The sequence below is a fragment of the Desmodus rotundus genome, chromosome 7 (genome assembly GCF_022682495.2).
Source record: "Desmodus rotundus isolate HL8 chromosome 7, HLdesRot8A.1, whole genome shotgun sequence".
NCBI classification, from domain to species: domain Eukaryota; kingdom Metazoa; phylum Chordata; class Mammalia; order Chiroptera; family Phyllostomidae; genus Desmodus; species Desmodus rotundus.
The window spans coordinates 89,194,265-89,210,903 of NC_071393.1; the positions used below are offsets into that span (position 1 = coordinate 89,194,265).

The window sequence follows — 16,639 nt, forward strand, 5'->3', positions numbered from 1 at the left end:
CAGGAGCTGGAGTGCTTTGTCAAGATAATCTGGGCCTATGTGAGATCTGGGAGTTACCTGTCTGTGACGAGACCAGAAAGCAGTAACTCAGACAAGAAAAAATGTTCTGTGCACCAGTATCCCCAAAGGAAGACTTCACCCCAACAACTGGTATATGAAAATGAATCCACCATCTTTTCCTAAAACCTTTTTATATTTTCTCAATTAATGAGTGCTAACTACTGTTACTCAGCTTTAAATGCCAGCAGTAGGGGAAAGAAAACCGACTGAAGAAGTAATTTTTTAGTATATTTGCATCAAGAGTAGAAAAAAGAAATCTAGGATATTCACTCATATACTAGGAAGTCACCTAGTACAAACGGAGAGTGATGTTAGGTGGGACGTTTGCTCATGTTGTCCAAGATACAAACATTCTTTGTTTAAATATGGGTTATTATGCTAATTTTTGTTGATTCCTTGTTTTTCTTCATATTGCAATCCTCTTTAGCTGTCCCCTGTAAATTCTGTATTATAAGCACATGAGAAATTCAAATGACTAAGAGAAGTTGCTGATATTCATAGGCATATTTGGGTAGTTCATAGAATCCATGAAAATGAAGGTGTTTTTTAAAGTAAAGGAAAACAAAGGTTTGCAATGGGATGATTACTTTTCTTTGGAGTAACTCCTAAGCAAGTTAGATGACTCATCATTTGGAGGGAAGTGTTTTCCACTCCCCGATAGCAGCAAAAGGGTCAACTATTACATTTTTTGAAGCCTAGAGCTTCTTTGTTTAAAAAAAAAACAGAGCTGGTCTAAAATTATTGTAAAAAGCAAGCATGGACATAGGGTGGCTGGTTGAACTGTCCATTAGAGTAAATCTTGACTGTGGACAAGTTAGCTGTGGTTGAACCCCGTGCGGCTGTAAATTGTCTTCTTACTCTAAAAAGAGAAAGCTGCTAGGAACCGTAGGTTCTGAAATAAGCAACTTAGTCTTTTCGGGTTTCTTGAAGTATAGAAAGTCATCACCTAAACACTTATCTAATCATCCCAGAGTTGTGACTCTTAACTCTTTAGGTCCACAGGGTAAATTTCAATGATTCATATGTTTTCCATGGTCATTTCTGAGGATCTTTCACATGAGAGAAAAGAAAAGGGAAAGAGTTAACCCTTGTAGGTGTGAGTTTGGGGCCTGCTGGCCAACAGAAGTGTCGTTCCCTGGAATATGGGCTCAGCTTGTTTGCACCTGTCACTGTGCTAGCTTCTAAGTTTGGTCCTTAGAGCTGTTTCATATTTTAAACTAGTTCAACTTCACAGTTCCAGTTATTCAAACCGATTCTTACAGCCTCCTCAGTGGGTCATCGTGACTCTTGAATTGTAAAATTTGAGATGTTTTCATACTAAAATGTACCAAAGAAGTGCACAGAGTGAAGGCAATTTACAGGAAAAAAATATACACAGCTTATTTCATTTGGAACAAAATACTGGGTGGTAGACACACAATGCAGTAATATACAGATCACGTATCACAGAAATGTACACTTGAAACCTGTATGATTTTATTAACCAGTGTCACCCAATTAAAAAAATACCATTTGTTTTGAACACTCAGCTCTGACCTGTACTTCATTAAGATTTTAATAGAGAACCAAACTTACCTCTAGTGAGACTCATACACTAAATATATCCATTTTCAACATAATCTATTTACCTTTCAAAGGATGAAGACTGTACTGCTGAACCCTCAGGAAACCTGCCCCTCTCTCGGTGGTCAAAGTCATTAAATCTGTTCTGTTGGCGAGAATAGTCAGATCCATGGCTGAATCGTGCATCTGTATCTAGAGACAACTTTTTATTCTCGCTCCAGTAAGGGTCATCTCGCCTTGAAGAGAAATATTTGCTCATTTATATAAATTAGTATTACGACAGCCACACAACACTTACTCGGAGTCACACATACTACACACTAGGAGCTGTGGAGACAGAGGGCAATAAACTCAGAACACAAAACACTGTTACAAGAACGAGCTGGCCAGAACTTCCTAAATTATGTTATGTAGTGTTAGAGGGATTTCCCAGGACAGAAAATAGTTGAAAATTGTCTGTTTTAAAATTATTAGATAAAAAAGACAAGATAAAATACTCGATATATACCACTTAATAGTAAAATTCTAAACAGCAGCATACAACTTCCTCGGTTATACTTCACTTTGGGAAGGTTAGACAGAGAAGTCCAAGCATAATTCATTCATCACACCTATTTCTCGGCACAATCAACTAAATCTCCCAGAACTGACAGTAAGAAAATTAAATGACAGTATTTTTGAAATCCGATGTGAATCATGAACACACACAACAGAATCCGTATTTTTAGTCTTCCCAATATATGACTTCCCTTTCTGTACTATCTGCACTACCCTGTAAGAATTTTGAAAACGGGCACGAGTTTGAGAACCATCACTGAAGCCTACTGTGACCATCACTTCCAGTCATAATGGAAAACACCTGGTGTTACAGAGGGACAAGAAGAGCAGATCTTCCTACTTGACAACACACTAGGTTGAGTCCATTTCTATAATCATTCCCATCCCTGTGGACCACCTCTTACTCCAGCGATGGTTACTTGTACTTGCTAGTTCTCTAGTTAATTCTGGCTTGAAAGGAGTAAGACAGCGAGCGTAAATGAAAAAGAAGCAAGTAAGCAGCTACCTATGATCTACATCACGTGGGCGTTTCAAAGAATTCCTTTTTTCTTGTTCATAACGGAGCTGCTGCTGTTGCCTTCTTAGTTCCTCTCGTTCTCTAGCAATCCGTTCCGCTTCCTTACGTCGTTCCTTCAGACAACACAGAAGGAAGAACCGACCAATGCAAGATGAAAACACAAGGTAAGTATATATGCGACCTTGTTTTAATCCTGTCATTAAGAAACCACCATGGGCAAGCATCGGGCAAAACACTTGGGACAAATACATAAGCAAATACGACTCCAGGAATCAGTAATCTAGGCTAGGGCTACTGTTCGTCAACATTACAAATAACAGAGATTGGGGGGTGAAAGCTGACAAGTAATTGTGAAGGTCAAATTTAGTTTAATCATTTGACTGAAACAAAAGCACCTTCAGGGAATTAGAAATAGAGTTCTTAATATGTATGGACACTAAGTGCCTTAACGCCCTGGATGCAATTCTGCAGAGAGAGGCATTATTTCCTTCCAGCCTTGGGAAATCATTCCCACTGTAGTATGTAAGGACACAGTTATTATTGTCTAAGGTTGGGGTAGTGACAGAGCCTGGATTACAACTACTCTGGACTCGCAGTCCTATGCTCAGACTATTAGGCTGCCATGATACTGCAGAGCTCAACTGAGTTACTACCAATTGGCCAGAACAAAGTCACTACTAAATGTATTTTTTAACGAGCACCTAATTCACTGTTATCTTTCAGGGACACAATAAATGCTCTCAGCTGAACTCATTCTATAGAAGCTTTACAAAAGTAAAGCAAATTTCAGGGCAAAAATCACAGGGTTTGGAAAAGGTCAGTTATTTAAGATGAAAAGATTTTCTGACTGCACCTGTTCAATACGAATGCGTTCCCTTTCCAAGCGTTCGCGTTCCATTCTCTCTCTCTCTAGTTTTTGCCTTTCAATTTCTAGGCGCTCTCTCTCTCTCTGTAAGCGTTCCCGTTCTTCCCGTTCACGAATTATTCTAATGCGTTCTCGCTCTCGACGCTCTCTTTCTGCAATCTCTCTTCGTCTAACAAAAATCAGTATTTAGAAATACTTAAATTATGCTAGCACTGTGTGAAAGAGAATAGCTTTTGAATTTTTCTTGAGATTGGCAATTTTAAACTTCAACTTAATCTAAGTAGTTTTAATATAATTGGAAAGAAAACTCAAAATAAAACTTTAAACAGACCCCAACACTGTCACTTATTTAAGACTGTCAACTGAGCAGCTGAGTTTTATAGAGTAGTTGCCTATCAGATGACTCCTGTTTAAATAAAAATCCCACTATAATAGCCCATTAACCAATTGACATTTTAAAAAAGAGATATTCTACATATACAAATTGACAAAACTACAACTTCTATTGTTTTTGATAGAAAAATTTCCAGTATCTAATATATAGTCCATCTCCTTAAACAAGGTGTACCTTATTTTGGTGACTTGGGATCATACTCATCAACATGAATTACATGGCAAATGCTACATATAATAAAACAGTGGCCCTTAAGGGCTTTTTCAGAGTATCCATTGGCCTGTAATAGAAGGCTCTGGGAAATACGCGTTATTGAGTCAGGAGGTAGTTCAAATGTTCGCGAAACTGAATTAACTTATAGTATTAGACGTTTAATAGTTTTAGTCATTTCCTCACTCTAAGGAACTCAGTAGACTTTGTCCACGTCCTCCTTCAGCAACCGAGCGGTTGTCGAGGGGTCAGCACTACCTCTGTGGAAATGCGACAGGCATTTTTAGCTGCTACATTTACTGAACGACACAGTCCTGCCAACACAAAACCTGTCCAACACTCCTGATTTCTTTCAAATGACATAATAGACATTTATGTCATTAAAACCAAACAAAATCACCTTTCAAAAACCTGAGCCTAGAGCGTAATTCATTTTTAAATAAATACTAGGTTGGCTTATTTGCTTTGGCAAGGTGTTATATACACTATAATTTCCGGGAATGCAACTCCCTGTAAGAAAAGGGAAAATTATACTTCCTTGAGAACGTCACCAAAAGTTGTTCAACGCTCCAGAAACCATGTCATAAAGTCAATTCGGCTCCTGGTCTTTGACTCACCAATACGACACACCATTATCAGTCTGTATTTGTAGCTGTCACATTCTCATTGAATCTAAAGAGGGGAGCAAACATCTGCCTACTTCATTAGTCTTCTGGAGAGTCAAGCCTAAGCATTCACATCTGGAATACATTTCCATGGTAACATGAATTACTTTCATTATAAATTACTTTTATTTCTCCTTATGTTAGCGTTAAGGCATAATACCGATTTTTGGAACTTATTTGTATAGGTAGGTAGGTACATTATATATCAATTTTGCTTCAGAATGGTAAACAGGGTACCACGACTTTTTAAAATATATTAAAAGTGTATGGGTCTCACAGTTCTGGAATTGCTGCTCTAGTAGCTACCACTCTCGATCTCCTCACTTGTCATCTAACTAGGGAGCTCGGCATACTGGGACTTCACCAAAAGAAGGGAAAATGGGCTCTGAGTGCAGGGGTTATTTCCTTTTAGTAAAGTGTGTGGCCATCACATATTATTTAACTTGATGAAAGTATCTCTGGTAGCTCTTAACACTCTTCTGAATGAATAGAGCAAATTCTCTAAGTTCCCTCTCAGTTAGACCGGTTAATATTTGGAAACTTACATTATCAAACACTTTCACAGGAATATTTTAAGCAGCACCCCAAAACTGACGTACAAAAGCAAACTGGCACTCACAGTGAGCAGCTGAGACACTGCCACTAAAAACAGAAGTTCTGTGTTTTGTCCCCAGTTTCTTCTAGAGAACTCTGGTTTGAGATGGAGCTTGAACAAAGTAAGGTCTACAGGGCAAATCTTCCTTCAGCTGGGCTCTAATTCAAAATGCAATCCATTTTCCCTAAAGTGGCAATATTCTGTTTGAGCACTGTAGCTTACATGAGACTATCCTATCTCAAAAATCAATTTTTCCTTTTAAGGTCATGTGTTTTATGGCAGCAACTTTGGAGAGGAAAGAGCATTGGACTTGGAGTCAGAAGACTTGGGTCTGAGTCCCGACTCTGCCACTCATTAGCCACGTGGCATTGGAAAAGTCATTCAGCCTCTCTGGGCCTCCGTGTTTTCGATTATGTGATGGGCGTAACTAACCATGACAGGGCTGTCGAGATAGAGACAATAGATGGAAAGGTACTCTGTAAACTGTAAAATGCCATGCCAACTTGAGAAATAATTAGGTTTTACTGTACTTCTTAAAAGTGGAAAATAGCTTTCTGTGGGAATACAATTTCCAGCAGTATTAAATATGTACCTATAGTTAAAGACAGGTATAAAATAGACTGTTTCTACCTTCGAAGTTCCATTGCATGTCGCAATCTTTCAAAACGAACTAAATGTTCTCTCAGTCTTTGTTCCTTCATCTTTTCAAAAGGCAAGATGTCTTTCCTTCTGTAGTCTTTGTCCCTTTTTTTATCTAGGCTAGCTCTCTCCTTTTCCTTGCTTCTTCCGTGAATCTATAGAAAAAAAATTATAACAGGACTAGATGTTAAAATAATTTGGGGTTTGGTTTTTCACGTTCAGCAGGTCATTTAAAAAGCTTAAATGAGTAATAACATTCCCTTTTTCTGAGATTATGCAGCATGGAATTATTACAGAGGTAATTACAGAGGAAGGATACAGATATACTGAATTATCTTTTTTTGTAAACAGGTGTGCATACAACATCCTTTTCAGAGACTTACTTTCTCATATCTTCCTCTTCTGGATGGTCTACAATGATCTCCTTTAGTTTGGTCTAGTATCACCATATGTCCGGGACTCTTTGAGCCTAAGAGAAAAAAAAAATTAGATAAGCAAATGCCTAAAACAAGTTTCATTTAAAAAATATAATGTGAAAATGCTAAATTCTTTTGACAACCAGATACTCACAAACCAATACATAGAATTGTTTAAAACCCTACTTATTTTATGAGAACACAAATGCAGAGTTTTTAGAAATAGCTTAATCTGCTAATGCAAATATTCTCAGTGATAAGAAAAGATCCCAACTCAACTACACAGCTATAAATCAATGACCGCTCTCAGTCAGCTCAGATTTCACTGTAAAGAGGCTTAGTGGGAGGAACACATTCGTTTTCTGAGAGTAGAAAAGCAATTAGTCCTATTAGCTCTCCTTTTCTAAAACTCTAACAGCTAACAATGAAGCTTAAATATCTATCTGGTTTGTAGTTTCCAGTTTTCCCTTCCACTGTAAAAATTAAGTTGTGGAATATATTAGAAAGAGATTGAGAAGAGGGATACATAGCATACTTATTCGTTTCTTTTCTTCACTTTTTTTAATCAATTCTGAAGTCGGCCCACTTGATCCATTATCATTCTTCTCATCTTTACCTTCTATTTTCTTAGTATCCTTGCTTTCTTTTTTTTCAGATTTCTCAGACGACCTTTTCTCTTCTTTTTTGACAGAGGCTTGTGTCCTGACCAGCCCACCCCACACAGAAAAACAACAGATTGAGAACGACTTCATCAATGTACCAAAAAAGTCCACATACTTATCAAAAAAATAAATCCTTACTTGCTACTTCTATCACTCATATTTTTTTTGTCCCCGGAACTTCTTGAACTACTCTTTTCATCATTTTCTTTCTTTAATTCTTTCTTCGAAGGGTCACCTTTAACCTGAAAGGTTTAAACAGAAAAAAAAAACCTTTATGTTTTAAAGTTACATTTTTATGTTTATAAAAAGTATGTCAATGGTAGAAAATTTGAAAAACATAAAAGTAAAAAGAATGAATGCCTACAAATAGAAATCATTCCTAATTCTACTCCCTACCAGTGTAACATCTTTAGATTGAGAATTACTAGTCCTCAAAGTAACCTTTTATAAACGGTCCGGCAAGCTTACTTTTTCAACAGAAATCAGTTGTCCGTGCAGCTCAGTGCGATGAAGATGAGCAATACACCTGGACACCTCTGTGCTAGAAGACATAGTCACTATGCCGTAGCACTTGGCCCCAGGACTTCGAGCATTTGTAACTACTTTTGCACTTAGAACCTGTAAAATAAGATTGTACTTTAGAAAGTTTTACAACTTCACAACTACACACATTTCTAAACAGATGAAACTTCAGAACTGAGACTATTCAAGTTAAAGAATCTATTCAGGATACATAAATTCATGATAAAGGATAAATTTAGCATATATACTTCATATTCTATGATCACCATCTATCTTGCTTATACATACATAGTAAATAGTCAAAGGAATGATTTAAAGCATCAAAAAGCAATTTAACCTTTTTTGTTTTTATTTCTTTCAAATACACAGCCAAAACAAAATTAGTCACATCAATGAAGTAATAGTACACTTAATGAAAGTAAACAGTATTTTCAATTAGAGTTGGACCAAAAGTTCCATTATAGCCACCTCCCTCCCAGAGTCTCTTAGAGGCAGGGTAAAAAAGGATAAGTGTCTAGGAAGTTTCTAAATGAGTTTTAACACTGTTCTATGAGCTTATAAGCTTTCAAAAATAATCAGCCATATGTAAAAAAGCAGTCTTAAAAATACATCCTAAGCCCTGGCTAGTGTGGCTCAGTGGATAGAGTGCTGGTCTGTGAACCAAAAGGTGGCTGGTTTGATTCCCAGTCAGGTCACAGGCATGGGTTGCAGGCCAGGTCACCAGCAGGGGGCGTGTGAGAGTCAACCACACATTAATGGTTCTCTCCCTGTCTTTCTCCCTGTCTTCTACTCTATCTAAAAATAAATAAATAAAATATTTTTAAAAATAATTTTAAAAATACATCCTAAAAATTATAGTTTAAAAAGGCACACTTTCCTTTTGTCTATGTATACCAATACAAAAGTAACAAATAATTTCATTTCTGTAAGATGAATACTTAGGAGATATAAGGCAGAGATGGGTGAGTGAGAAAAAAGGTAAGAGAGAACAACCTACTGCGCACCAAAGAGGAACACAGACATAATTCCGGAAAGAGGTAAACAGGATTTAGTAGGGTATATGGTGTAGGTACACAGAAACTCAGCTTTTTTATCTTCAACTCTGCGAAAGGCCAACTTGCCCCAACAGCAATTTTATCAAGTGTGCGGTATACACAAATAGTTTTAGTCCTAAGAAATGTCAACATCATAATAATGTTTTTATATCTGTAACAATAAATTACTGAGAATAAAAAGTATACCATAGCTGATCATGGGATAATTCTCAGTGGTCTGTATCTGATACCCATAAGAACTTTCAATTAAATCAGAAAACAAACAAAACCCCATTGACTCCTAAAATTAACAGAATAGATTTTTATAATATTCATAAATGGCTATTTACCAATATTGCTTTAATAAATATTGGAAAGCCTCCCATCCACACACATAGTAGGTTAGGTCCCTGTTATCAAAGAACTTACCCTGGAGTAGGTTAACATATGATGCACTTTTAAATATACGGTAGAAAGTAGTGAGTGCCCTAAGGGTTACAGATTAATTGTAATTCTATTCAACCACTATTAATTAAATATTCAGTTCAGTACTACCTTCCTCTTCCGTTAGGTCCCCCTCATATGTCAGAGAAACATTCCCTAGTGAACCGGACCACAGGAAAGCCTCTCCTTCTGCTCTCTCAGCACCCTGGTTTTTGTCATAGCATATATCACTCCTGATTAAGTATGTTTTCACCAGCTCTACGTTTTTCTCCAGAACGGTACCGGTACCGGAAACTACGCTAATAGGGACCACGTCATGTTTGTTTTGTCCAATTCTACATCCCACTGCCTAACACTAGTCTACCTACGTCTTCCAGATGACCGGATCATCTTCAGCAACCCTAGGTCCTAGGAAAGTCATGACGGATGTGATGAATAAAACTCAGTCCTTGACTTAAGTGGGCTCAAAATATGAGCTTTTAATACAAAGATCCTCAGGGCTCAGAGTGACGTGATATGATAAAACTCACCATTACCAAAGAATTCAGAATTATGCCTATAACAGTCCTAAGAGAAACAAGAAATTAGAAGACTCTGTATAATACTGTTTTGAATAAACCCGTTTCAAATGGAGATACTACAGATGGGTAAAAAGGTAAAAAGAATGTACCTTGCCATATTTGCCAAAGAGGTTCTTCAAATCGGCAGCTTTGGTATTAGAAGAAAGTCCACTAACCCAGATATTTTTAGTTGAGCCTCCACTGCTACCACTAGTACTGCTTGTACTTCCTAGGATTTAATATCAGACATTTAAGTATCTCAATTGGATTTTTAAAAACAAAATTATTAGAACAAGTCTTTCAAACTTATAAAAACCTCTCGTTTTAATTGTGATGATATGACCTTACTATATCATAACCAACCACAATAACAGGCAATACAACTACAGTAAGGGATCAAGTCTGAACACTGCATACTTCATACTGCATGGGTTTTGAGGGGAGAAAAAATCAACTACATGTCTTGGACTTTTGCTGTAAAGTGTTAATAAATTATACTCTACCACTGAACTAAAAAAATACAGGCAACCAGGAAACAGTCATCTAGGAATATAAGACTGCTTAATTACCCGTATTTGTTATGGGCTTTCGATCCTGAAAAATTGGGAGTGCAAAAGGGAAAAGTCAAAGCATGGGATAAACTGGTTTCAAGAATTTAAATGTTTAATAACAAAGACTAACCAACCAGCTCACCTTCATTCTCTATTAGAGAAAGAGTAAGAGAAAGTGGGAATTATATGCAATTGGATAACTTTGGATTTAATAAAACACAATCTTATAAAACAAATTACAAGAGTAAGAACAGAAACCTTAACATTCTTTTAGAATAGACAAATGGTTATTTGAATCACCTCTGTATTATTTCCATACATAAATTACAGTTTCACATATACAGATGCCATTTCTAAGAATACAGGTCTAGTAAGTCACCCTTCAGTGCTTTTCTTCAAATGTGGTGTTATAAAAGGGGAATTTTCATTCATGTGTCTTTATTTGGAAATTAATTCTTACCAACTTTAAGAGAAACAATATATAAGCAATTAAAAGTAATAATTTTAGTAACTTCAAGTTAATACATATAGAAAGAGTAAAATCTTCAATATTTTTAAAAACTACGTGCCACAAGTTTTAGTTGAAAAACTAGACATTGTAGGCCCTGGCCAGGTAGCTAGCTAAGTTGGTTAGAGCATCATCCTGGTACACCAAGGTTGTGGGTTCGATCCCTGGCCAGGGCACATAAAGAATCAACCAACCAATAAATTCATAAATAAGTGGAATAATAAAATCATTGTTTCTCTCTCTCTCTCCCTCTCACTTTGTCCCTCCCCCTCTTCTTCTCTCTAAAATCAATAAATTAAAAAATACTTTAGCACTGGCTGGTGTAGCTCAGTGGACTGAGCACAGGCTGCGAAACAAGGGATCGCCAGTTCAATTCCTAGTCAGGGCACGTGCCTGGGTTGCAGGGCCAGGTCCCCAGTACGGGGCGCATGAGAGGCAACCATGCACTGGTATTTCTCTCCCTCTCTCTCCTTTTCCCTACTCTCTAAAAATGAATAAATAAAATCTTTTAAAAATACTTTTAAAAAATTAGTCAAGTGTAGAGTTATGAGAAGACAACATACACCCGACTTAAGTATTTTAAATATTAATGGTTGCTGCATTTCTATTCTTAAGGAACACATTTATCAAAAGGATCTGTTTCATGTTACGAAATGTTAACCTGAAGTTTGTGTATCTTTTTTATGTTACCAGTAACATGTGGGCCCACATACTTCTCTAATTACAGATTTAAAATTTTTTAATAGGAGAAAGTTAACATTTAACCAAGACTATAGTTTCTGAATCTAAAGGATAGCACTTAATAAGTTTATTATATCTTACCTATTGACCAAAGCTGTAAGGGACGTAGGTATTGCAATTAATTGTAATTTAATAAATCAATTATAAAATTTCCAACTATGAAAATATAAGAAAATATACTAAACAAACTCTACAGGACATATAACACTCCTCTTGGGGGACAGTGCAGAGGCATTTTAGGGCAGTGTAATTACCTGAATGGTGTTATTTCTCTTAAAATGCTTTTTTAGAAAACAAGAACTATTTTTCATGTAGACAGCAGATAGTTTCACACAAGATGAAACTACAGTGCATGGCCATTAGATACCCAGAGACTTCCCAATAAATAACAGAAACCAATCAAATATTGCACCTTTAAACTTACAAGAATTTTAAATAAAACTATATTTCTCATAAGATTTCCATCAACACAAAGTAAGTCAAATTAGGAAGTGAATTCTGAAAAATTAAAACATACTACATACTATGCTTCTAGAAGTGTGCCCTGATTTGAAGAACGAAAAACATAAAACCAAAAGTTAAAGACTGATTTTCTTTTAAATATTGTACTCCACAGACACATACAGCATATAATTCATAGCGCATTTCCCACTGGAAAGCACAGGGGAAAGGCTGTGGCAGTGCACAGGGGCTACAAAGGACTACAACTGAAGATAAAATACCTCTGAAATTGTAATTTAATTTTTAACTTCAGAAGTAAGAAGATGAAATATCCATTACACTAATATTCAATACAGTCGCTTGAGAACAGTATTAAAAACACATCCGAATGGGTTTTTCGCGTACTTGAACCAGTTTACAATTAACCAAACAGTAATGCTTCTCAATCACACCAAGGGTACATTGTAGTCTAACTCCACCGTTTACACAAAGGCCATCCAAAATTTTGAGCATGTCAATTTTAAGGACTAAATGTTAAAGAAAACCCCATGCAATTATTCCTTTTTTAATGAAATTATGCATTTTACCACTGAAATAAGTAGGAAAAAAATCCATTACCTTTGTCGTCTTTGGATGATGCCTTGCTGTCTTTAGATTCCTTTGAAGAGCTAAAGAAGCAAATCACCAGAAGAAAATTGAAAACAAAAAACAAAGAAACAAAAATCGAACAGCTTGATATTGACTATATTTCAAACTGGTACTATTCATACAAATTAACACTTCCAAAGGCCTAGATTAGGTTATTTGAACAAATGATTCCCTTAGGATTCTTGTACTGATTTTCCCCAAGATGCCTGAAGATCTAGATTTTCTGACAATTCTATTCAGTGGATATATGGCCATCTTCTCCAGATTTCAGAACTGGGACTTGACTTCATTTTGTGTTGTTAGGACTGATAGTTGTTCATTAACCATCATCACAAGGATTTTTAAAAATAAAACACAAAAAATTGTCAATTTGAAAAAAAAACAAAAAAACAACAAAAAAACCAAATATATGCTGACAATTCGACAATGCAATCAGTAGAACACACTGCATATTACGAAGATCTTGAAATTTTTTAAAGTAACTTATGACGGTCAAAAATGTTATAGGCAGGATCATAAGTACTAATTACTGCACATGGTCTTGAAGCCACCCCCTTAATGTAGAGTGATCTTACTGAATGCTGGAATTCAGTATCGTAAAGAACTGACATAGAAAAACAAACCTCTTTGCTTGACCAGAGGCCCCAGTAGACGAGGGCCCTTTCTTCAAAGTATCCTTTTCTTTGTCTCCAGATTCTGCTTTCTTAGAACTTTCTCTGGCTTCCTTCTCGACAGGATCACCCTTCACGCAGTCTTCCTTCTTACCATCTTTACGGTTCGCATTCATCTCATAATCCTTGCTTTCCTTCTCCGGGCTCTGTGCAATGGCGTCCTGCCCATCTTTTGGCTTACTTGCTTCAGAATCTGTAATTTTCACATTTTTACCTGTTTCTAGGAGGTCATCACCATCAAAATCCAGAGTGATGGCATCTTCAGCCTGGATTGTGACCGAGATGTTGTCATCCTCAGCTTCTTTCACTGTCGCATTAGCTTCCATCGCTTCATGAGCTGTGTGATCAGCCTCAGATAGGTTCCCTTCTGAAGGAAGAGGTTTAGATACTTCTTGTGTACCATCACCAGAACCTGCTATATCTAAGAGGATTTAACAGGAATAAATATGGCAAAACAAGAAGTTTAAACAATTTCATATTCATAAGCTAGAATAGGACCTAGAAAATATAAAGCCAGTTATTAGCACTGATGGAAGGTTAGGGGAAAAAAAAAAAACACAAGGGCATTAACTAATATAAACAATCCTTTACCCAGGATCACTTATTCTTCATGGAAAAAAATGATCTCTACATACAGATACCAAACAACAAAAATGAGAAAAGGGTTCCATCCTGAGGATACCAGCTCTTCATTTCTGGTTGTAAGTTAATGGCATATGGAAGATTTTTTTCCTCCATGAGACAGTGACAAATGCGAAGATTTGTTATTCAGTGTTCAAATCATCTTGGGATTTAGCCCTTGTGACCTTCAGAACTCCCATGGTGACCGTCTTGAAAGGTCACAGCCTGAGGATATCGGTCAGTCTTCAAAGGATTTCAGGGCCCCATATTTTGTGTTCTTCTTATTCAGTTCTTGGGTAGTCCAGAATCATATGGAAAACTGCTACAAAAGGCTCCAAAGATGGCCTGCTCCATTACGTTCAGGAAATCGGTTATTTCCAGTCTTCATCCTGTCCCGTCAGTCCCGCAGTTATGGTTTTCAAAGATGTCTCGCATTCCCCCAAAATAGGAAGGCTTCAGGTCTGTGAGATTTTCAGTCAGTAGCTTTACTTCATCATTGCCACTAGGCTTTTTTATGCTGTCCTGCTTAGAACCCTGCTCCAGGTCCTTTCTAGTCCAAAGGAGGATCCAAGAACACTCCCATAATCTTGTACTGACCACATGTATTGCTACAATGTCCCTTTAATTGTATTATTGGATGCCACAGCTCTCCTAAAGTACTAAAACTGTCAGAAGACTGTATGTAAGTTTGTCTAAGCAGCAAACAAAAAGTCATTCTCCTGGTTACCCACCATCTTTAGGAAGAGTTGCCAAATTAACGATCCATATATATGCTGCAACTCCAATAAGCACATATGAGTTACTGCAGTGCCAGTCTTATGATGCAATCAACTTACCGTATGCTGAAAGTTATTTTTTTTAATTAAAGTTGGTTAAATAAAAAATGGCATTATCCACTTCAGTAACCGATATGTACTGGTAAGTTAGAATGTATCTTAAGTGTGAAAAGAAAATTAAAGCCAATTGAAAAATAAAACCAAGATGCTAGCTTAATTCACTAAATTGATGAATTTGAAAATAAACTTATTTCAAAAATAAGACTTCAAATCAGGAACGCCTTATTTTCACAGTATACTGTTTTGCTAAACGTCAGCAATTTTAAACTCTACTCAGTGTCACACATACCTTTCTCACTTTCTTCTTCCTCACCGTCCTGAAATTCAAAGAATAATCCAATGTAAAATGAATTCACTTAAAACTGGAGTTTAGTAATAGTATAAAATCAGTCAGCTTAAATTAGTGTATAATTTAGCAATGTTAATTAGGGATACCAATCACTAACAAATGTAGAATATTCCAATAGAAACCAGAGCCCTTTTAGAGAAATGCCTAATATATAAGATTTTAGACAAGAAAACAGGCAAATCCATCAAAAATGAGTTCCACAATGTACTGGATTATTTCTTTTCAGTATTCAAAGCTGGTTTATATACCATGAATATTACTCATATTAAGAGCTGCCAATAAAAAGAATGACCTGATTATTTTATGTAACTCAGTTCACTCTTAAGGCACATTATTCAAAATCTTAGTACCAGAAAATAAAACCCGAAGACACACACTTTCATGAGCTTAAATGTATATTAATATAAAATAAACAACAACAAAAAAAACACACTCCCTGTTTAGGTAGCTCAGAAGTGAGAAGGAAGACTACAAATGCAGTTGGTTTCAAATTTCAGTCCTTCTTATTTGTTAAAAATGAGTTCACAGTTGTCACAGACACTGGGGGCCAGCCACTTAAAAAAGGGTATTTGTGCTATGGGTAATCAAAACAAGTAAAACAGTCTTTTTAAATGACTGATTTTAAAATACGAGATCGTCACCTGACCTAAAATTAAGCATGTGCTAGCTTCAACAGGAATACCACAAAGGGAAAAACATTATTTACACCAAGCAAACAAATACTGCAAAATCCCTAACGTAATCACACAAAGACAGAACCAAATTAAAGATCATATCGAATAAGCAAGGTAATATGCATTATAATCCCAGTACTGAAAAAAATTAAGGACGTTTTAATTTACAACTTTTAAGAATAAAACCTGCGTAGAAGTAGGTCATTTTCAGTCAAGGTGGTGAGTTTACCACACACAAAGCCTCAGGGTGGTGGTTCTCAAACTCTGAGTCTGTGTCAGCATCCCTGCAAGGGCTGGTTAAAACGCAGATTGCTGAGCACCAACCCCAGAGTTTCTGATTCAGGTCAGGAGTGGGGCTTGAGAATCTGCACCTCTACCGAGTTTTCACGTGATGCTGATGCCGCTGGTCCGGGACTACAATTTAAGAACTACTCACAGGCTTGCAGAGTGACAGCCTAGCAGTGAAAGAAGACTTACAGCAACATTTAACCATAAACACAACTTTACATGGCATTAGTTACAATACAATTTCAGATTCATATAAAAGCATCTACTCCTTAAAATGGCAAATATTTTATCATATGCTCAAAATTACCCTTGGATAACTACCGTATTTCTAAGAAATCATTTTGATGACTTTTTTAACTTTAAGTTAACCCACAAGTGCCCCAGTTAGGGAATGACCAATTGTTTTACACACTAAGGTAATGTGATGGGAGCTACAAACACTGAACCCACACAGCCACACGCTTAGGAAGTAAAATATCCCAAAATAAGCTGATTATTGATAGCAATGCGAATCCTATTTTGTGACATAAGTCCATTATACTGCGTTCTAATAATCTCTTAATTGTTGTACTGTATTGTTTTATTTAAACAAAGTACACTGAATTTA

The 16,639-nt window shown here is 36.5% G+C and overlaps 1 protein-coding gene across 6 annotated transcripts in view; it reads right to left on the reverse strand.

Annotated features, from left to right (window-relative positions):
- Positions 1 to 16,639, reverse strand: part of SLTM (SAFB like transcription modulator) — a 45,225-nt gene that overhangs the window by 8,100 nt on the left and 20,486 nt on the right. For 2 of the 6 annotated variants that reach the window (XM_045201223.3, XM_024568502.3), the window contains 12 exons: positions 15,011 to 15,038; positions 13,217 to 13,631; positions 12,564 to 12,613; positions 9,815 to 9,933; positions 7,613 to 7,762; positions 7,283 to 7,386; positions 7,018 to 7,184; positions 6,450 to 6,535; positions 6,058 to 6,221; positions 3,552 to 3,732; positions 2,687 to 2,811; positions 1,689 to 1,859 (listed from right to left, as the gene is read on the reverse strand). In XM_045201223.3, coding sequence (XP_045057158.1) covers positions 1,689 to 1,859; positions 2,687 to 2,811; positions 3,552 to 3,732; positions 6,058 to 6,221; positions 6,450 to 6,535; positions 7,018 to 7,184; positions 7,283 to 7,386; positions 7,613 to 7,762; positions 9,815 to 9,933; positions 12,564 to 12,613; positions 13,217 to 13,631; positions 15,011 to 15,038 — 1,760 coding nt within the window. Of the gene's footprint in view, positions 1 to 1,688; positions 1,860 to 2,686; positions 2,812 to 3,551; positions 3,733 to 6,057; positions 6,222 to 6,449; positions 6,536 to 7,017; positions 7,185 to 7,282; positions 7,387 to 7,612; positions 7,763 to 9,814; positions 9,934 to 12,563; positions 12,614 to 13,216; positions 13,686 to 15,010; positions 15,039 to 16,639 lie in introns of all 6 variants that reach the window. The other 4 variants (XM_045201221.3, XM_024568501.3, XM_024568503.4 and 1 more) reach the window with 3 other exon arrangements.